At 28.8% G+C, this 23,827-nt stretch overlaps 2 protein-coding genes across 4 annotated transcripts; both read right to left on the bottom strand.

The window, feature by feature from the left end:
• Positions 1-582: 582 nt before the first annotated feature.
• On the bottom strand, positions 583-10,518 carry Rm62 (ATP-dependent RNA helicase Rm62). Of its 3 annotated transcripts, XM_065516013.1 has the most exons (6): positions 10,469-10,518; positions 9,891-10,184; positions 5,876-6,997; positions 5,508-5,746; positions 2,411-2,589; positions 583-1,983 (listed from the first exon to the last, which is right to left on the bottom strand). In XM_065516013.1, exons 1-6 carry the CDS (start codon positions 10,501-10,503, stop codon positions 1,738-1,740), a joined length of 2,115 nt encoding a protein of 704 aa, XP_065372085.1. In that variant the 5' UTR covers positions 10,504-10,518; the 3' UTR covers positions 583-1,737. The 3 variants fall into 3 exon arrangements, with proteins under 3 accessions (XP_065372085.1, XP_065372084.1, XP_065372086.1); XM_065516012.1 differs by lacking the exon at positions 10,469-10,518 and having other exon boundaries at positions 9,891-10,363; XM_065516014.1 differs by lacking the exons at positions 583-1,983; positions 2,411-2,589 and adding an exon at positions 2,974-4,745.
• Positions 10,519-16,169: 5,651 nt separating this feature from the next.
• On the bottom strand, positions 16,170-22,300 carry LOC135953220 (hatching enzyme 1.2). Its single transcript, XM_065503003.1, has 2 exons — positions 22,132-22,300; positions 16,170-16,978 (listed from the first exon to the last, which is right to left on the bottom strand). Exons 1-2 carry the CDS (start codon positions 22,298-22,300, stop codon positions 16,170-16,172), a joined length of 978 nt encoding a protein of 325 aa, XP_065359075.1.
• Between the last annotated feature and the right edge of the window lie 1,527 nt (positions 22,301-23,827).

Here is a 23,827-nt window from a genome sequence, read left to right as displayed (position 1 = left end):
CAAAACGAAAATATTAAAAAGATCACATACTTTTTCGTTTTCGAAATCGATGTCTTGAAGTATCCAGTTGCCTATTATTGTCTGGACAACATATTTCTCCATTTATGTTATGAAATAATATTGATAAGGTAGGGTTACACATGACAAATATTTGACGAAAAAGACGTAACCACTAAATAAAATACATTTGAATTAATTAATTTATTTATTTCAAAAACTTATTTTAATTAGTATGATTCAAAAAGTTTTGTTTTATTTGATACTGTTTGATCTTACAAAACATTTGTAAGAGTAAACACGTCATACAAATTTGTGCTAAAAAAAGTGGTTACGCTTTTTGAGCAAATGTTTGCCATGTGTGACCCTACCTTTAGTTTAGTTTATAACTGCATATTCAATAGAGTAAACAGCGTTAATCAAATTTGTTACAAGAATAGAGGTTACGCATTCTTAAGCAAATATTTACCATGGGTGACCGTAACTTTAAAATCAATCATGAACGAACAACTTCACTTCGATAGTGAACTTTAACTACTACTCCCTATATTCCCTTCAAAATAATGAAAATAAATCGCAAACAAATTCAGAGTTTCAGTTATATTTATTGTTAAATTATTATTTTTGTTTACCAAATACATACATTGTTGTTTCTTACAAAATAATTTGTGGGCTTTTAAAATATGTTTGTAAGTATTTTCTTTTCATTTTAATATTTTTATTTTACTATACACGTTAAGAAATGAATGCCATAAATTCATTGAAATAAAAATAAATACATTCGATAATTTAAGATAATTAAAGAAACGGTTCATTATAACAAAATTGAATATGGTATTCACAACCAAAATGAAATGAAATTTATAGAAAAAAAGTGGTTTTACTTAAAAACTAGTTGTATTTAGTTGCAGCTTTATGCACACATTTACAAAATGTGACCAAAGATTTAAGAAAGGACTTTTAAGTATGGTAAATATGTATAAACTATTAAACATACGCGCTTGTTATAAGAAGAATTATGTTTGTTTAAAAAGGTTTATTAAAACAATGGAAAAAAAATAGAAATAAACATAAAAAAATAGTTCATAAACTAAACGAAACAATGATGAAATTTTCATACATTTTAGCAACACAAACAATTACATGCTTAAACGACCATGTAGTTTTTTTTTTTGTGCAGTACAACTCTTTCAACTGTTTAGTGAAAACTAATTTTTTTAAATGTTGTAAGTAATAATTTTGTTTAAGAACTTACTAGATGAAAGTTGTATATATATTGTTGTTGTGTTGATGATACAAATAAAGTTTACTTCATTATTTATGTTTATTTCATTTTGGGATTAAATGATTTGATTAAGAGTAAGAGGATGATGTTGGCAAAGAGTATAAAATAGAGTATCACAAAAAAAATGCACTCATTACCTCTTTCTTGTATTGTTTTGAATAAAAAAAAATATTTCATGTTATAAAATAAAAGTAATGCTTAGTTTGTCTTTTCAATTCAAAAAATGATTTTATATTTTGTTCTAGAAAATGATCCTCTATAATTTTTGAGGTTTTTGATTTTTTTTTTTTCTTCAATTCTAAAAAAGTATTGATTTTTGTGATTTGATTTAAATTGTTTGTTTTTGTTAGGATGAGAAACAAATCTGTTATTATAGTTAAAAATTAAAAGTACATATATATACTAAAATTAATTTAATATTAGGTCCTTATAAACTAATTCTTGCTTTTTGCTATTTAATCAAAACGCGAATGTCTGGCATTACCGCCGCCATTACTACTACCGCCACCGCGTCCGAAGCCTCCACTGTTACCGCCATAACCGCCACCGCCGTTACCGCCACCATAGCCGCGGTTGCCGCCCATGGAACCCTTTTTGAATGTGCCATTGAAGCGGGAATTGCCACCGCCGCCATAACGTGAACGACCACCATCGCCAAAGCGGTTATTGCGAGCCATACCTTCTAGAGCTGGACTGATTTCCTAAAAATGAGAAATTAACAAAAAAAAAAAAGGTTGAGCAAAAATATAATATAAATATAAAATGTTTTTCAAAAAGTTATACGGGAATACAAAATTAATTTTTTTGTTAAGAATTAGTGTGCTGAATTCCCAATAATTCATAAATTCACTGAATTTTGTGAGAAAAAAATCGGTGTAGTCTTGGGGGGTTATTGTGTAATTCGATTAGAAAAGAAAATCATTCGAATTTGTATACTTTATACATGGAAATTCGAAATTTTTTTCTTTCGAATAGAATTACACAATAATCTGCCTGGGTTTCTGGCTTTAACTCAACAATTTATGAGCCGATTATGCTGAATTTCAATAATAATAAAGCGCATTGAATATTATTTTAACACCGATAAGAAAAAGAAATTTAAGTAAGAAAAAGATTATAAATATTTACCTGGTTAGCCTCTCTTAAAACATCAACTAAAGCCTTGGATTGCTTAGCATTATTGCGTGTAAAGAATGCATATGATGTGCCCTTTGTATTTGAACGTCCAGTACGACCAATACGATGAATATAGTCCTCCGAGGATTGTGGATAATCGAAATTGATTACAAACTTAATGCCATCAACATCTATTTATTTTTAATGTAACAATTGTAAAAATTGAGAAATAAAAATGGTAAAGAAGAAAAATACACAAATTAGTAATGTTAATGTAAAACGTTTTGTGAAGAAAATAAAAACAATTTTAGTTTAAAAATCATATTATTAAATGAAATAGTATTAAAAATTAGATAAAGAAGTTGTTGTTGTTCCATGACTTGTTTAATATTATTTTTATATTTTGTCCTTTTTTTAGAGTTACTAACACTTGCTTAAAGGTTAGAATTTTGAAAATGTTTTTTATTTTTATTTTTTCTGAATAAAACTTAATACAAAATGTGTTCGCATGTTGTTATTGATTAAATAAAAGTTTTTAAGAGCTTTTTTTTTTGGTGTAAAATAAAGATGTTACTTTACCTTGTGATTTTCGGTTTTATTTTTGTATCAATTAAATGAAGGGGCAAACTCTTCGCAGCCACGTCGTTTAGGTGCTGTAGAATGGGCATTAAGACGACGTAGTGTTGAAGAGCCTGTAGTTTACAAACAAATTTAAATGTTTTTTATGTTTCTCATTTCATTTTACTTTCTAGAACAAAACTAAACGTCGGTTTTGATTTCTCGGTTTAGCTTTTATCAACAACGTTAGCTACGCAAGCAACAACAAATATTTGTGTTGTTTGTTTGTTTTTAGAACTAGACACACATGATCAGCAGGAGAGTTGGGTTTTGTCTGTTTGTATACGTTGATTAGAAGCCAAAGCCATCACTTTCATCATTAGTAACGAGTGTAGCGCACCAATTTGTTTTTGCAGTTCAGTGCGCCTAAGGCTCGAGCATCCATCCGGTTGTACACGCACACACACACACACAAATAACGCAAGCATGTAGACTTTTTTGGAATAAAAATTAAAACTATCACTGGTTTCTGACTAAAATGTGTCCTTTGTTAGTTTTTCTTTCGCCTTTCATTTGTTATTAGGTGACAACGTACTGTGGTGAATGAAGAACGTGGAAGCAAATGATGATGTAGGTTTTGATTTGCCATCATACACAACAGCTATTCAACATTTGTTACGACTCCATTTTATACGTCTGTCATACGTTTATACAATTTGCTTGCAAGAGAGAGAGAGCTTCCAAAAAGAAACCACCAAATCACTATTGTTGGCATAATGATCCAGCCTTTTCAAATTGAAATTTAGTTTGTTGATTTTTAATTTTATTTCTTTCTTTCTAGTACTTAAGCAAAGAACACATTAGAGACATCATATTGAGTCATAGTTGAGTGAGTAGCAGAGGAGGAGGATGTTGGTTTTCCTGTTTGCCTGCGTGTGCTTTCATTTAGTTTGCTTGTTTATCCAACTTTTAAGCGGAGGGCATTTCCAGTTTCATGAGAGAATGTGTTAAGGATGGTTTTCTTGATCTTTTTTATATATAATAAACCTAATTTTGAAAAGCTTCCTTTTATAAAATAGATCTTTGTTTCTCTCTGGTTGATTGGTATGCACTCCGTCTTTCCAATGCTGTTCCGTGTGTCCCCAAAAATACAGGGTAAAGATTGTATTGTGTTTTTAATAGATATTCAAAGTTCTACTACAACATAATTGATTGATTGATACTCCTATTTGGTCGTGTTAACAACCAAGACTTCAGAGGCCTCTTGTAATATAATACATGATGATGATAGGGATATGAGTCGTTAGGTAGACATTATTATTACTCGGATCTCTTAAAGGTGGTGGTATATTTTAGTATGTAGGATTTAGATTTACTAACTGCATCCATATGAAAAATAATGGTAGTGCTACGCCTCTGCTATAATTTGAGATTCCATCATACAAAAGCGTAACCACATTTTTTTCTTGCCTTGTTTCAATATACCGCCTCCTTGTGATATTTTACTAGATCGACATGTAAAAGCATTCTGTTTGGTAGCGGTGGTGTTACGGTATTACGACATACCCTTTTTTCCAATGAACATGTGGTAAAAAGTGTTGCCGCCTATCCGCTTGCCGCCGCTTTCATTTTCATGTTTTACGTTTTACTTTAAACAAACATTACATCATTGGCAACTTTCACATTGCAATGATTTTCATTTTACATTCAAAATTTCCATTTACATTTCTACTTCAATTTCAGATTACTAGCTGACATTTTATCCCCACCATGCAACCATTTGTGGCCTCTGTGAACGAAACGGAAAAAGAGATTTTTTTTTGGAAGAAACAAAAACAAAACAGTGTTTTGGGGGGAAATGATAAGGGGGGAAGGAGAAAAACATTCCGTAAGTATTAATAAGTCATGTTAAAAGAGATCTTATAATTAAAAATCTAAGTGAGTAGAGTTGCTAGTTAAATGGCTATTGAATCTTTTTTTTACAACTTTGATAATGAGTCTCAGCAGCTGAGTGTTAAGGTATGATGTGAATTGTAAAGTCTACAAACCAATACTGAAAAATAATAAAAATGTAAAATTCCAAATGCAAAATAAAAAATAAATAACAAACAATTTCACAGGTATGTACCGAATATAATTTTTTTTTTAATTTTTAAAGCAATCACAAGAAAATATAGGAGAAAAAACATTTTGAAAGTTTTGAACCATAGTACAATCTGATCGAAAAAATAAAAATCAATAACTTCTTCAAAAAATTAGGGTGTTGGGTCCCTGCAATTTCATCAACATTTTGGAGATATGAAAAAAATGCACTGGTTAGTTATTTGGACTCTTCATTGCCTCCCTACGTTCTGTCATAGTTAAATTTTCACTTTTGCATTTGAAATTTTGCACACTTTTAAGTATTTCTTTTAGAAAAACTTTTCTAACATATTTTTGTTTAGCCATTAGAATACATTTATGAGTGAATGTGATATGAATGAACAAGAAAATCAAGATAAAACAAAATGTAAAATGTTTGAGATGTCAAAGAAGCTACAAAAAGACTTACCTAAACCACGAGCAGCTACATCAGTAGCGACTAATATGTTGGATTTGCCAGAGCGGAATTCACGTAAAACGAAATCACGTTCAGATTGTGACTTGTCACCGTGAATAGCGCCGCAACGTACACCGAAGCTACGTATGAAACGTACTAAATGATCGACACGACGTTTGGTTTCAACAAAAATAATAACTTTACCAGGATTTTCGCTGGTATCATAAATTTCCGAAAGTAGAGATTTGAGTCTGGTTAAAAATAAAAGTGGAAGAAAAAAAAATAAAAAATTTTATTAGAAAAATAGTTCATGGGAAAATAAAAGGCTTAATTTTTGCTAGAATGAAAAAAAAGGCCATCACAACTGCAGCAATACTCACTTCTCTTCTTTGTCATTTTCATCGCATACATCTACGACTTGACGAATATTGTGATTGGCCGACAATTCCAAAGAACCAATGTTGATTTGAATGTAGTCGCCGAGGAAATCCTCTGCTAATTGTTTGACTTCTTTGGGCCAGGTTGCGGACCACATAAGGGTTTGACGATCGGGACGAATTTGGGAGATAATCTTACGAATTTGAGGTTCGAAACCCATGTCCAACATACGATCGGCTTCATCCAACACCAAATATGTGCAACGTTTCAAATTTGTAGCGCCAGCGGCCAAGAAATCAATCAAACGACCGGGGGTGGCAATAACAATTTCGCAACCACGTTGTAAATCACGCATTTGACCACCCTTGGGGGCACCACCAAACACACAAGTGTTGCGCACATACGAAGATGAGCCAAACTCGGTGGCAACCTGTTGGATTTGTTGGGCCAATTCACGAGTGGGTGCCAAAACTAGAGCAATGGGACCGTCACCTCTTTGCAAGGGCTGTTGGTTGTTGATGTGCACAATGGCGGGTAAAATATAACCCAAAGTCTTGCCAGAACCGGTCTTGGCGATACCAACGAAGTTGTGGCCACTCATAGCAATGGGCCAGCCTTGAGCTTGAATTGGTGTGGGAGCCTTGTAGCCCTGACGTTGAATTTCCTTCATGACGTAATCGGGGAAGTAGGCTTCATCGAAATCTTGAATGGGATTGGCGGCTTCACCGCGTACAGTGATTTCATGTTCGTCGCGATAACGTTGCACCTCAAAGGGTGAGCGATTTGCAACAATGGGATGTTCTTTGTAGAAGTCCTTCTTGAATGGAGACAAATTTGTGAAATCCATATCGCGAATAGACAAATCCTGGCTGTTACCGCCTCCACCACCACGACGGTCACCGAAACCGTTACCGCCACCGAAACCACCGCCGAAACCGCCACCACGACCTCCACGGTCATTGCCACGGCCTCCCTTCTCAACACGGCCCTTGCGTACGCCATGATAATCGCCACCGCTGCCACCAGCACCACCACCTCCTCTGTTGCCATAACGGTTACCACCGCCTGAACCGCCTTCATCACGTCCACCACGGTTAGCACCATAAGTTCTGTCATGAGGAGCCCTAGAAAATTAAACAAAAAAAAATCATAAAATATATTTTTATTAAAAATAGAAACAATGCCTTTTTCTAGATCTTTTATGAGTTCTGGAATATTTATCTTCAGTTTTAGACATTTTTTCAAACAAATCAAATAAATTTCTTGCGCTCTGCTAAAAATATTTGCGAACAATGAGTGCAAAACTTTTAAAATGAGTTGAACTAATCGAGATTTCTTTAATTTCTATTACAAAATTTTCTTTATCTCAACATACATTTTTTTCGTTTGTTTCTTCTACAAAAATTAATACATTTTTAAAATAATGAGCTGTTTAATATCAATTTTATTTGCCAACAAATTCAGTTCATTATTACATGTATGAGCTTTAAATTGTGTTTGCATGTTTGTTGGTTGTTTAAATTATAAATTAATGAAAAATTATATACCATCTGGCTGTTGGTACCGCCGCCGCCACTGTTTGTTCTCTGTCTACTTGAATTTTGTTTATTTTATATGTTTTATTTGATTTCAAAGTTACATTTATAAAATTGTACTTGGATATCTTGATTGTCGCGTGTATTTTGTTGTTGGTTTTCTATATGCTGTATGTATGTATGCATCTACATATATGTAAACATATTTATTTTTGAATTAAGGGTAATATAAATAATTGTCAAAACAACAACATGCTATAAATCTAATTTATATATTAAGTTTAATACCTATAATAAATTGGATTATATTGCAGACAATGAGAAAATAGAGATTTAAAATACTTTTTTATGGGTTCTAAATAGATATTGTAAGTGAAATAAGCAAATGAAACTAATTGTAATTTAGAAAATATTTAAGAACGCTAGTAAATATAGAACAATGCAAAGAAAACATTTTCTATAAAAATGTTTTACTTTTTTGTTTTTACTGTTTTAAGTAGAAACCAAGAAATTGTAGTTTAAAAACGCGATTTTAGTCCAAATCCATGTTGGAAAATGGTTCAGAATAGATTGGTAGATTCGTAAACCTAATATATGGTGGTAACTAGGTATGCACATATTTTTTCCACTAAAGATTTTGTGTTTGTCAGTTTAATGTATTTTAATGATATAGAAATGTGTGTATGTAACGAATAAAATATTAAAGAAATTACATTTTATTACTTTGGGGTTGAACAAATTTGATTATGTATTTTGATACCGAAAAATGTAATTTTCAACCCTGATCAACAATAATGGAAATGTGTAAAAATTACTAACTGTACAAATATTAATGTTTAGCGTAAAAAAATAAAAGAATTTCTTAATAATTTGTTCAATAAAACTATTTTTAAGTGATACAGAATATTGTCTTACAAGCTGCGCTTATGGAAATTTACACAACATAAAGTTGGAAAAGTTCTCTTACTTATTGCGTTGATTTATTTATTACTTATTTGTAGACACCTAAATATTGATAAGATTAGTTTTGGTTTTGATTATCATAGATGTATGGGCCAAATGTTTTCGAAATTATTAGAATTTCTGTTTTGCTTAATACAGATATCAAATGCTGGCCTATAATTATTTTTACTTTAATAACTACCTATATTTGAATCATTTTTACATACATACACATATATTTACCATAACAAATAAAACATAAGAAAGATATGATACAGAGAATGGCTAGGAATTCTCAAAATTATACCAACATTATAAATAATATAAAATTGCGCAGAATTTTTTTGTTTTTTTTTAATTTCCGGTTTATTACTATCATTCTAAATTAAAAACTTTCCAAACTAGAAATTGCGACATAAATAATTCATATCTCTATGTATGTATATATAAATGGCGTTTTAAATGTGTTTACAAGATCTGTTACCTAAATTTATGTTTTCTTTACTTATCTGGCCTCTTTCTAACGCTAAATACTTTTCACATTGTATTTTGTGTATCTGAGTGTGTGAATAATTGTTGTTGTAGTTTTTTTTCTTGCCTGTCTTTCATCTGACAACAAAATGCCAAAGAGCGGTCGTAAAATACAAGATTAGAGCGACAGCTATGAATAGCAACTATAATAATACGTCTATCACGGAGATTTCTTGTGAATAAACACAAACAAATCTTTACATACAAATATACACATGATGTCGAGTTGGCAAATAATTATAAAAATATATATATTTATTATGTACATCCAAACAAACACAATACATTTTGCCATTGATTTTATATAATGAAGTCACGAATAAATAAAAGCAAATAACACAAACAACTGATAAAGAGAAAAAGTAAAGATACGAATATGAGTAGGAAACAAAATGTAAAAGAAAACACGAGGTGAATTAAGTGCAAAAAAAAACGTGTATTATGGCTGATGTCTGGTTTTTTAATATGACGCATATTCTTTCTATTTAATGTAAATGATGATCGTAGAGGGGGGCTAAAAGTGAAATTAAAACAGGTAGTTTTTAACACACAAATAAGGAAATGTGTATATTAAATTACTTTTATGTATAATCTTTTGAGTACGATTTGTTGTTAAGGCCAATTTTCTATGGTATATCGCAGCAAAAGAAAAAAATGTGTATACCGAAACTATTAAGGGTTAATTTTTGTGTTTTGTTCCATCGCCCATTTTGACTTTTATTCTATTCCGTATTAACAAACACATGTTTAACAAACAAGGGAAGAAAAATAGCACAAAAGAGAATGTGTTATAGAAAAACCCAGACTTTTAGTATACATAAAAATTGAAGAAAAAATCTATCCAAGTAAAATACATATAAAAAAAATGTACCCAAGTAAAATATACAAACAAAAAAATGTATCCAAGTAATATTTAAAAAAAAAAAAAATTAACCTACAAAATGGTTATCTCTCTAAACCACACTTTTTTCCCCTAAACATATTTAGTAAGAAAATAATTAATACTTACATTTTACCAAAGTTGTTTTCTTCGTCCGAGTAGTCTTCTTGATATAAAGATGTTTGTTTTCTATTGAATGATGAATCCCTTTTGGTTGCTTGTACTTTTGTCAAAGACTTTTCCTTTAGAGTTGTATCGTCTGCCGCTGATGATTCCACAAATAACACGTTAGAGCAATTAAATTGTCTATAAAATTGTTTAATAATTTTATTTGCAGGAAGGAGCTCTAGTTGTTGTCCTAAATAGCGGTTACTAACTCCTAATTGATGTTTAGGTATTGTGGGAAAAGCTTGAATGGTTTTTCTGTTGGTTGTTGAAAAAAGAAAATGGCGTCTTAGTGTTAAATTTTCCATCACATTTTTGGTAGATGATGAAATTAAATTATTTTTAATACAATATGCGGCTTTTGTATTCGCATTTTCGTAACACGAGTTTTTTGCAAGCAAAGGCACTATTAATTTAAACATTTTTTTTTTGGTAAATTTTATATTAATACTATATATCACACTTAATTTATTTTTTATTTTCTTGCTTATATTTCTTTAAAAAACTCGTGCACCAACGCGAAGAACCGCAGACGTTCTTACCTAACCTCGTCCAAAAGTGGAATGACGCATGACATGATAGTTTCTTCTTCATTTTTACTTTTTTGAACATCGTTGTATTTGATAGCACTAAAAAACAGTGTTGTATTGTTAGGTACACGGAATGAAGTGGAATGAAACAAAATTATAGACGTTTAGTTTGAGATATTTCTTTAATTAAATTAAAAGTATATTTATAATAAAGATTAACGAAATGTAAATAACTAATTTAGAGAACAATAATTTTGTTTGCGCCAAACAAAATATTTCTAACAGTAAAATATAGATATTTTTTGTTTGAATTATAAAAGTTTACATGAACAATTGTATGGAAATTTTGCGGTATTTATTTAATTATATTTGATAGAAATTTTACCTTTTGTGTTTATATGTTTTTTAAAAACAAATCTTACATGTTATTAATAATATTAATATACTAATAATAATATACATATTTAACAACAATAAACATATTTTCAATCGAAACATTTGAAATGCCCTATGAACTGATTTTCGATTTTTTGAAACGTCAAAATTGTTACCACTTCGTAATTTTAGTACACTGACGGTGAAAAACGTACTACATACAATTGAAATGTTTCCAAATGTTTAGCTAATAGGTAAAAATAAAATCTTATGAAATTTGTATTTTTAAGTATTATATCAATATTCATTAATGAAATCTTAGAGGCCCTTTTAGTCACTCAGTATTTTGTTGGATAACCCTTGACATTTTCGAGTACGTCATTTTTGATATAACGGTATATCTCAAAAGCTAACCTAAAGAAACGGTGGTGCTAACCGTTTCTTTAGGTTAGCGTATTCGAATTAGTTTAACCTGTCGGGTGCCCCGCTGTCAAAAAGTGTAAAATTCGAGCACAGTGTACGACTTTTTATGCCATAAAAGCTTTTTTCGCTTTTCGAGCCATAAGAGCTTATAATTTTAGATTACTGAGTCAATTTTTAGGAATATCTTTAAATCCCTTTACTAACAATTTAAAAATCTTATTATGTTAAAAAGAGGCTTTTTAAATTTTCTAAAATAAATATAACTGATCTTTGTGTATTTTCATCTGTTAATGACGACAAGAAATGGTGTAAATTATGCAAATATTAAATGTCACTATATCTTTGAAACTAGAAAGAACTAATAACGCCATGTATCAAAGTGGCTTAGTGTCAACTTTATCATCTCAAATGTAATGTGAACGCCTTTGATTAACTTAATAAAAATTTTGCTTAAACGCGTTTAAAAGCTAAAATGATTAAGTTGACAAATAAAAAACAACAAAACAAATTGATATTTCTTTAAGGCATTAAATATGAAAATAAATACTTTATTAAAGATATCAGCAGATTATTTTAAACTTTTTAATTATGAAATTGTGAACATTGATGAATTATTTAAGGTTTTTTAAGGAAAAAAAAACTTCTGTCAAAATTTATTTATCGGTACTACACTAAAAGGTGGCCGATGCTACATCATCATCAGTTTGAGGAATGTTTAGTTGATTCTACGTGATTAATGAAGTGATTAAGATTTAATCATGTCAATTTGAAGTGATTAGCAAATCATTTAAATGTATGGATAATCATCTCGATTTTGATGTGATTAGAGCTTAATCACGTTTGAGATGATTAACTCTGCAAATGTGAACATAGTATTAGTTTCGTCCGTTAGATAATTCATGTAGCTTCTAAAATATGGCACCGTATGTATAAATAGATACGACAAGTTGAAGTCAATACTGACGTTTACACAATTGGTGTAACCACAGATGATATACAGTGAGCCCCAAAAATGAGTATACACCAAAAATTATTGGATATTTTTTAAGATAATGAAAATTCTAAAATTTATTCATCGATTAAAATTTTAAAGTTTCGGTTTGATAGAGATTGGCTTGAATAATATTTTTGGTTGTGAAAAATATAGATTTAAGTCGGACTATAATGATTTTCATGATCTTAAAAATATCAAAAAATTCGCTGCTGTTTACTCACTTTTGAGGCTCACTGTATATCTGTGGGTGTAACAACTGTACTTCATTTAACCCCATCGAAGAAAAAGGACAGCCATAAATTTTTCATACATATTTGCTATTCCTTTCCTTTGTTACATTTTAACACCGTTACCAAGGTGAATTTATACAAGGTGGTGTCAGTTCAACAAAAACAACGATTGGTCTTAACAAATGTCAAAAAACCAAAATGAAAAATTAAACAAATAATTATTTAAACTTAATATAGTGTAGATAATTGAATAGTGAGGGCTTTACTTATTTATGTAAACAATAAATATTTTGTTAATAAGCTTAGAATATGTAGATATTTAAATATAAAAACAAGCTTTGACAGTTGTTAGAACCAAAAAGCGAAAAAAAATTATCAGCTGTTTGACTGACTCCACCTTGTATAAATTCGCCTTGACCGTGACGTATCTGTATGCATATTATAGTTACCCCCTGTCTATACTTGACAAATATTCATCATAACAATAAATGATATTTGTTGTTGACAATATGAACTAATAACAGGCCCTTTGAATCCCCCATTTATGTTAATATAAAAGATAGTAAATGGAATTTATCCTAGAAATATATATTTCAAAACTTAAATTACGGAATATAGTTTTAATTTCTTAGAAATTAATATTAATCTTTTATAGGGCATTAAAATATGTATTTCTTATTCTTTAATTCAAGATTACATAAATATCAACAAAAATCTATAATTTTATTCTAAAAATTAAATTACATATATTTTTATTACAAAAAGAAATTTAAATACATATATCTTCTTTAATAACAATTAGTTTTATAAAATATAATTTTTCGTTTAAACTCTAGAATAAATATTTTAAAACTTTCAACTGACTTAAATTCAGATATTGATACTAATTACCACAGATTATACAGATATGCAACTAATGATAGGTGTTAAATAAGTAATATCAAACCGTATGGTTATTTTGATGTTTAAAACAATTTTATTATAGTCGTGATTTACAGAGCGAGAAAGAAAATAGCATTTTCTCTATAAGTAATGAGTGTGAAAGACCATCTGCATATATGATTGTAAAAAAAACAAAAATAAACATTGAAATTCAAATTTCAAAATTTGTGTAAATAAAATAATATCAGCACTTGAAATGTGCTGAATGTGGCACGTAATGCGAGAACATCGGGCTAATGAAGTTGCCCGGAAGCCTTGTTGTGATAAATGTGGCAAGTCATTTAAAGATGCTTACAGTTTACTTATTCAAAAATTAACACATTTGTCGGAAGAGGAAAAAAGTTTCCCTGCTAGAAATGTGGCAAATTGTGTTAATAATTTAACACTTGTATTCGTTAGAATTTGCAACATTTGCGGTAAATCCATCTGCTCTAGAGCCGACTTCAAAATACACACGAAATTTGTCTGAAGTTGCTATTGCCGGAAGTTATTTCCTAATGATATTATCTTATATTGGCTTGATGCTGCAGAAAGTTCTTCCCAGCCGAAATTGCTAATTGAATTTTTGTCTGTTTCTTTAAAAATATTTTGCATTTTAACTTTTAAGCTTTTAATACAGATTTTGTTTTTCAGAAATTAATATTTTATTTTTTGACAAAAGAATTTGAAATATTGAACATAAATAAATAGTTACGTATTTTGAAAAGAGGGACAAACAAACATTATATATTTGTCCCTCTTTTCAAATCACCACCATTTTGACATTTATTTATAGGTTGTATTTTGGTTGCCATATTCATAAAAACAGCTGATTCTTATCTGTAATAATCTGTGCTAATTACCTTTTGTATAGAATTAAGAATTGCTTTTTCTGAAAAACACTTGAATTTTGTGTTACCCTGTTGTTTATTTTTCAGCGTTCCTGCACAAGAAGCTGTTGATGATCATGTTTTACGGTGGCGTCTGAGGTAGCGACATCTAATGGTAATACACATAAGCTACATACATATGCATAATTTTTAATATAATGCCTAATAGTATGCTATAAATATATATATATATTTAATTTGTAGTTGCTAGAATTATTTACAAATCTTTTAATCATTTTAAAATTTCCTTTAAAAATGTGGTATACTCTTATATTCCGATTTATTGGATTTAAAGTCTTATTAACCCCCCAATGGTGACCATAAATTGACTATCGTGACGCCGGTTTCACGCACAAAAAGTTAACTTTTTAAATTTAAAATTTATGCTATTTGACAATAAAATTTAATCTTTTACTTCAATATTAAAATTCACAAATTTTTTCAAAAACAATAACGGATAATAAAGTTATTCGAATTTTTTAGCACATCCGGTCTTACAGACATATAGGTCACCATTGACGGGTTTAAGTTTTTTTTAATTTTTAAATTTTGTAAGTACGAGTATTTTGCATTCTGAATAAATAAATTCAGTATTTATTTACATATTTCTTATTTAAATTTTACATACATACAGTACGTCACAATACAATACAAACAATATTCCGAAATTTCAGTTTTCAAAACCAAATTTTACCAAATACATATAAATGTATATTTCTGAGATAAATTCAAATACATACAAAAACATATAAAATATAGCAAATTAATTAATATTTATGTACTTTATTTTGTTAATATAATCTCATGCTTTTATACAACTTTTGGCTCCTTAAATTCGTCACAGTAACCATAGAGAAACATAGAGCGGAAACTAGAAAAAAACTCAAACAATAAAATTACTCAAAATAATCACACATATGAGTGTTGTTTTTGTTTTCACATAGTTTTGTCTACTAATACATTCTCACCACTTAGGTTTCTGACAACTGAGTTAGGTCTTTGACAGTTGAGTTTCCGGTCTATGTCTATTCTCTATGACAGTAACGAAAATAAATTTTGTTTTCGTCTTTATTAAAATAATTTTATAATTTTCAAACGAAATGATATTTTGAATTTTGAAATTTTGACATAAGAAATGTATGAAAAAGTAAAAAATATTTTGTGTTTTATAAATTTGTAACAAATTTGTCTGTTCAAACGGTCTGCTATTATGTTATAATGTCCTAATATATTATGATAGTTTTAACAACATGTTGTTGTGCTTCATACTAAAAAGTGTAATTTTATGACAAAACAATAAACATAGTTAAAATTAATTTATTAATTTAGAACATTTTTGTTTGCAACACAACAAAAATTTGTTCAAAATATCATAATATACATATTTGGACATTATGACAATATGACTTAATAGCAGACCGTTTGAATCCCCCCAATTAATATGAGTATTTTAACACTAAATAAATACAAATTTCATAAGAATTTTTTTTGAAGAATTGATTTTCACCTATTAATTAAATATTTCGAAAAGTTTACATTTTATTGTCAATGCTCTCAATGGTTAAATATATCCTGATCTTACACGATATATATACAACGATATTACCATTTATATTTTGTAATCGGTTTCACTATACAATGATAAAAAGAAAATTAAAAAGACTCAGATATATGTATATACATATATTATTTTCGTCATAGTTACATATCTATGTATATTTTAATAATATAATAATTGTTAACTTTACAATAATTTAGTTGATTAAATATAACAAAAAAAATAAACGTTAAACTACTTAAATTAATAACAATAAAATCAATATGATTCATTAACTGCAAATTTAACGGTAAAACAAATTAATTGTATGCATTTGAATAAATTATAAACCTAATAAATAACAAAAACTTCGATACATTTTGGCGCGTCGCCCCTTTAAACAGCCATACAAGTCATTGATTTTCAAACAATCTATTTTACTCATTGTTTTACGTTGTCCAATGCGAACGCCCGGCTGTAATGGTGTCATGGTCGGTTTCTTGCCCTTCTTCTTGCTAAAATAATATTCACCATAGTGCATGACCGAATTATAATCATAATCGTATGCGTATTTTCCACGTTTTTTCGAAATTAATTTGAAATTCTTACGAAATTTCGGCACTATATTGTCCCAATGTATTTTAACATAATTGTCACGATCGGCACGTGATTGTTCATGATATATACCAATAGCATGCATGAGTTCATGCATTATGCGACCTTCACTACTGAAGCAATGAGCACTCGTGTCGTCTGGCCTCTGCAATGATACTATTTGTTCACCGCCCTTTCTGCCCACATAAGACCAACAGCCACTGGGGCCATCTTCGGACGGTGAGATAAGTACATAATCGTCTTCTTCGCCATCGTAGGGTACAAAGTTTATGCAAGTCAGCGAGTTGAAGGTTTGCAAAACCCGTTCAATAGTTTTTCTTTCGTGATCCTCATATGAGTGGCTAATTTCGAATGGTATTGTACCATTTGGCCACAAGCGCTTCGGGTGTCTTGTCGGATTTACGCCCAAACGTAAAGTTATATAGGTGAAAGGATCGATAGCAATATCACCCTGAAAAAGTCTGGGCATTGTTTCGGGATCATCTAAATCATTGATGTCTGCTTCGTTTAGAGTAGGTCCATATGGATCGTATTCATCTGAAAAAAATATGGAAAGAAATGAGGAAATTTAAGTTTTCTTCATCATATTGAATAATTTTATTTATAAACCGGATGATTTATGTACTATATAAAAGTACAATATTTAATATCCTTTTAATGCTTTATAATCTGAGAGTAAATTTATTTTTATTTGGAATTGGAAGAGAAAATGAAAATTTTTTGGTAAATTTCAAAACACAAATTTCAAAGTTTTTTTAAATCCCCATAAAATTGTCTAAAAATCTTCTAAAAGAAAATATACATAAACGAGCTTAGATAATAAAATTTAAATACTATTATTTTCAAGATTAAAAGATAAATAGAATTCAAATTTATTTTCTAAAATTTCACAAATTAGCACTAAGTACTCTGAAATTATACTGTAATGTATGGTGAAAATCAGGCAACATTTGTCTCCTCAGAAAATAACTTCAACATTCATAATTTTCTTAAAATAATTAATATCGTGATGAAATTGGACATAAAAAAGTTTTCGGTCCATAATTAACCCCTATACCAGAAAAATATTTTATTGTCACCTATTGATGGTGGGCATACAAGATACTCTTACATGTTTTAAAATATTAGAATTGAGTCTGAATTATAATCAGATCTTTATGACCGATCAATTGAAGATAGATATGATCCCGAAGAGATATTTTTAAAATTACTTTAATAAAATTTGAAATCTTTTGGCTTATTTTATTTTAAACTTATTTTTGCCTATTATGTATACATTTTTTGAAATATAATTCAGTAAATATGAAAGGTCTTTGAGTCTGGAACTAGTAAGCTTATAATTAGACTAGTAAGTCTAATTATATTAAATTTTTTTTATAAATTTTTAATCAACATTTACGATTTGTGAAATTTTTCATATTCTATAACAAATTGACCTTGCGTTATTCCATTTAGTTCATATTCGGTAAACGCATAGATTCATTTTGACATTTCAACTTTTAGATATTTTTTTAATTTCAAAAAAACTCGTGGTTTTATTTTTAGCTTCGAAACTTTTGAAGCTAATGTCGTACTTTATTGATTTAAGATTAATTTTATAGATAATTCGTCCCCTTAATAAAACAATAGTGTATAATTTTTTTTGCCATTTCGAAATAATTGAGTTTACAATTTTTGTGTTAGTAGCCATCTAGAACAAAAGTAATATTTCAATTGATCTTTTGACCCACTTTGTGGAAGTAGAATTTCACCAAATTTTGACCGCATATAGAATCAGTTATGTAGATTCTTATTATCCAATAAAACTAATGGTGTATATGTATAACACTATTGTTTTATTGAGGGGACGAATTATAACACTGTGACACAAAATCGAACTTTTCGAATGAGAATGGGATGAAACCAAAAGCAAATGAAAGCTTACGTTTTTCATAACTAGATTTTTTTTTTTACACGCATTTGAAGTTTGTGATTTTGAAACGCTGGCTAACAAGAAAAAATCATTAAAAATTTGATAAAACAATGCCTTTTTATTTTTATTATCCCGGAAAGTTGTGGTATCTTACTATTTTTGGGGTCGGGGAATCCATTTTTGATATTTATTTTTACCTAAAACTCACGCTAGAGGGCGTTGCACAGTGGTGTAGAAAAATAAAGAGGGAAATAAATCTGTAACTTCTAAACGGTTGGTCCGATTTTAATGAAGTTTGACATGCGAAAAGAGGAAGTATTGTCGAATTAAAGTTTTGAACTAGGACCTCATGAGCAAACCATGGGCGCGGGCAGTTGTTCCCAAAGTAGGACACCTCGGTATGTTAAATATTTAATACAATACTATTTTTTCGTTTGCTCTCTTATTTAAAAGAAAAATACATGTATAGAATCTCCTCGTCGAGCACTACAAAAACCCTTGTCCTATCAATTAACTCTTATAGCTTAGGAGATATTCGCATTTAAAAATTAAATTTTCAACATTTGTATCCACCCTACTCCAGTTTTTTGATAACAGCGGGTCCAAATATTTCCCGATTTTCTCCATTTGAATTTGAAAAATAGAAAATAGGTAATTTTTCGCTAGTTTTTTGGGATAAAAGTACTTTTTAAGTTTTTAATTTATCTAAAAAATTTCTTATAAATTATAATTGAAAAGTAAATTTTTTAATATTTTCGAATAATTTTAAAAAGTGTCCATACAAAAAAGATTTATTTAAATATTTTTCAAATACATAACCACAAAATGTTTCTGTTTTATCTTAATGCCCTCTTTGATTTATTTATTAAAAATATATCATTTATGTGTCATAAAAACTATTATATTGATGAATTAGTAAAAATATAATAAATTTTTCAAAATTCTACAAAAATAAAATCCGGCTTCTAGATAATGGTTTGTATAGCCACATTTTACAATTTATAAAATTTTATCAAAATTAAAAATATGATTTTATTTAAAATTCGATTTATTAATTTACATCAAAGTTACATCTAGAATTGTGATATATTTAAACAAACTGTGTGTCGCTGTAAATCAGTAATAAAAAACAAGCGCCAGAAAATTTTGGTAAAAATTAAACATAAGATTCCACTGTTTTGTCAATGCCATAATTTTATTAATTACACTATGCTAGACCAAAAATATGCAGGGGTTCTCATATAGCAATTCTGTTCTATTGAAGTTTTTCTTTTCTCGATCACTTCGTTTCGTAGTTTTTCTTTAGGGTAATTTCAAAATGTTTCAACCCAAAAATAGAGTTTTAAAATTGTATCTTATTTGCTTTTGTTAAAATTTATGGCTTATTATAGCCCTCTAAAGTTGGACTTATCGAACGTGTTTTTGAAAAATGAGCAATGTTTAGGATTGAATAATTTTGGAAAACGTGATTCGATTTGAACAATTTGAAGTTACCAGTTCAAAGAATCATAAGTTTGTTGTTTTGAAATTGATTTAAGAATTACTTCTTTTATTTAAAAGACATATCGAGGGCCTATATTCAAAACATCTATATTTGATTTTCACGAAAATGACTTTTTGATGGTAAAATGTTCAGTAAAACAGCCCTCATATATGGTGTGAATTTTATAACAAAGATGTTTTTTTTTTGCTGTTTTATTTGCATTTTTTTTATTTCTCTATCTTACACAAATAATTTTTCTGAATTGAAAAATGATTTTCAAATATTTTCTGGAAATAATTTCTTCAATCAAACTTCAAAAAAAGTTACAAAAGCAAAATAAAATCATTTTTTGTTTAATATTGTATTATTATACGCTATCTTAAATAAAATAAGTTATATTAAATAAATCACGTTAAAAACTGACAGATGGCATAAATGAAATCAAAATAATTAATTTTTATTAAAGTGCAAAACCCTCTATCTGATCATTTCATACATACACATTAAATATTTTTGAAAAGCAAAACCCTCTATCTATTATAAAGTCCACAATAATGCAAAATTTCTCATTCAAACAAATTATACTTATTGAAAATCTGTTAAGTTTTCGTTTTTTCAAAATTAGTTTCTAAAGAATATCATCAATAATGTTTTGAAATTTTAATTTTTTTTCACTAAAACGAAGTGATCCAGAAAAAGTATTTATAAGTATTTCCGTACTCTAAGGACTAAAACAAAACATCGTAACCACTGTATATTATTGTGTTCATTAAGCATTATATTTTTGGGGGAAAACCCAGCACTCAAACCGAGACTAAGCTTGATAAATACTATGGGAACTCTTCACCATCCATTTCAATGGTAAAAAAGTGGTTTACTGAATTTCGTTGTGGCCATACAAGAACGGAAGATGCTGAACGTTCTGGACGCCCAGTTGCCATAGGCTTCCAGATCGTAGAAGTGTATAACAATCAATGGTGAATATTATGCCAACTTATTGGGGTCGATATAATGAGGATTTGAAAAAAACAAACGCATTTGACCAAGTTAAAAATTATTTTTCACCAGGACAATGAATGTTTGCACACATGTGAAGTTTCTTCTTTACAAGTGACTATTTCTTCTTTACAAACCTTAAGAAATTGCTCGGCGGAAAAAGATTTAACTCGAGCATTGGTATCATCTCACAAAAATACCTGTTTTGATGACCTCTACAAATCTTATTTTATGGAATGGATAAACAAATTGGAGAAACGTTGCTCAATGGAGACCATGTTTAAAAACAAAATGATTTTTATCCAAAAAATTTGTGTTTCATTAAAAAAGTCGCGGACTTATGGACAAAGTGTATAGAGCTCAATGGAGACTACGGTGAAAAACTTAATGATTTTTATCCAAAAAATTTGTGTTTCATTAAAAAAGTCGCGGACTTATTAACCATCCCTTGTATATGACAATAAATTAACACTGTTTCAAAGAAAATTGCTGGCGATTAGTAACTCCTTTCACATTTTCTATAACTATCTTGAATTTTATTTTCTTATAACCTTCTTTCTTTGGTTTAATTTTTGTAATTCTGTAAAATTAGTTAAATACCCTAGTAATTAATACAAATTTGGCTGTTTTATATACTTAATATAATCTATTTGACTGAGATCATAAATTTCGAATTTAAAAAAATGAACTTAGCTCTTTTGTATACAACATTAAACGTTGTTTAAATAACCGGTGTATTTTAATTAATTCTAAAGTTTTATTTTCAAATTATAATAACAATACAAATAATTTAGCAATTTCAATCATACGAAGTAAACTTAGAGTTCAGTAACATTTCAAAATATTAGTTTTGTATAACTGATCTGCGTAGCACAGTGTAACTAGAAAAATTGACAGAGGAACAACACTGTTTACAAAAATCTAGTTAGTTTTAAAAATATCTTGTTAAATATTACGATTGTTAGTATTTCAAGAATCATATTATATTGTTGAATAGGAAGTATCTTGACACATCTTGATTTAATTTGACCCTTCTGGTTGTTATTTTAAATTAAGTTTAATACAAAATTTGTTTATTTTTAAGTCATAATTTGCTGCTTTTTTATGTTTTTTTTTTAAATATAATATTTCTTTTATATAAATTAATAGTTTTCTTTTTTTTTAATTTATGCATATACTATATACATATTTTTGCATAAATATCGTTATGCTCTGTTTCGCGCATACACAGATAAAAAAATCTAAATAAATTCGAATAAAACTAAAACACTTTCATTTAATTAATTCATCACTACACACCTCCTGCTAAACTAGGAAATTCATGTTCGAAAAAATTCACACCCGATGGATAGTATTTGCTCGATAACTTAACGGCATTTGCAAATTGTTGCAGATATTGTATGCCAACAATAATAACGATAATATTGTAACAATAATAGGTGCGTCTTAGACAATTTCTTAAAATCATTTTGTTCAATCTCTTGGTTTTTAAATAAACAACAACACTGAACACTAGAAATATTCCATTAAAATTACACACAATACGATACGATACGTTAGAAACAAGTACGAGTAGTATTATTATTATTATTTAACTGAAATTTAAAGACATTATCACTCTTGCAGCTCAAGCACTGAAATTAAACATTTTTCCTCGTTTTATTGTATTTTATTTATTGTTTAAAAGTACGAAATTTAAATTTATTATACGACGAAACGACGGTTATGTATAATGATGATCATGCGCGCACCGACTGTTTGACTTGAGTGAGAAGCATATGTGACGGACGACGACGTTTTGATAGTTACGATAGCTGAGCTGAGCAACGATTAAATAAATAATAGTGTGTGGTGTCATTGATAAGCCTGGATAGCGGCAGACAAGAGCAAAGTAAGCACATCGTTTAACATTTGAAACCTACCAGCCCAGTTTGTACTTTCGCTCTGATTTAGAGTTGCTGATATAAACTATTAAGTTTAACAACACTAAAATACTGCTATCAAATAACAACAAATATAAATAAATAAATATCCATACTACATACATATATGTATGTATGTTTGTACTTTTATTGTTTATAAGATGTTAATGCTTTTGAATATCATAAACATAATACAAATACTTAAATATTGTAATAATTCACAGAGTAACTGTTAAACACTGTCGGAGAGTTTAAGATCGGATGGGGAGTGTTACCCCTTTTGTCGATTTTTTCTGATTTTTTTATATTCGGAACATGTATTTTTTTTAATCAAATAATATTTTGATATTTTAGATTTTTATCTATAACAATGTTTTTTAAATTGTATGTATATCTTGAGTTACAAAACATTTATTTTGATATATAGCCCACTCGCATCCCACTAAGGGACTAAATAGGTCTTAAAGGAAAACAACTAAGCTTTCTTTTAAGGAAAAAAGGTCCCATTTTGAAAAAAAGTCAAACAAATTTTTGATTTCCGAAAAAAATGTAAATTTTTTTTTTTATTTTTTTTTTTTAAATTTTGCGATTTAAAAAATATAAAATATTTTCAGTATTTTTATTATGATATACACGAATTTTAGAAGATACGAACTGTAATTTTTAAACTCTAATAATTTAGTAAGTTGCTACAATTCTTCCACAGTATTGTGACCAATTTTGTTAATAAAAACAACAATATATGAAATTTTTGTGAAATTTTCAAGTTGTCCTTAAAAACATTTTTATTTCTATATTTCCTGTCCATACTACTCGTATTTTATAGACATAAACATTTAATTCACGCAATAACCAGTATTCTTTACAGTGCTGTAGATTTTTTTCAAATCAGTATAATTTCAAAGTACTTATAACTAATTTATGCAAAATTGTATCAGGTTTGCATCATGATCAACATATTTTATGACTGCTCAAAAAGTATTCCGTTAGAAAATTTGCATGGGGGCTACCTGAAATTATACAAAAATCATTGTAAAAAAATATGCTAACTTGATTGTTTCTAAACCATTTCC

This window comes from Calliphora vicina, chromosome 1 (assembly GCF_958450345.1).
Source record: "Calliphora vicina chromosome 1, idCalVici1.1, whole genome shotgun sequence".
NCBI classification, from domain to species: domain Eukaryota; kingdom Metazoa; phylum Arthropoda; class Insecta; order Diptera; family Calliphoridae; genus Calliphora; species Calliphora vicina.
Note: the sequence above shows the minus strand (reverse complement) of the source record. Positions and strands in the feature narration are given on the sequence as shown.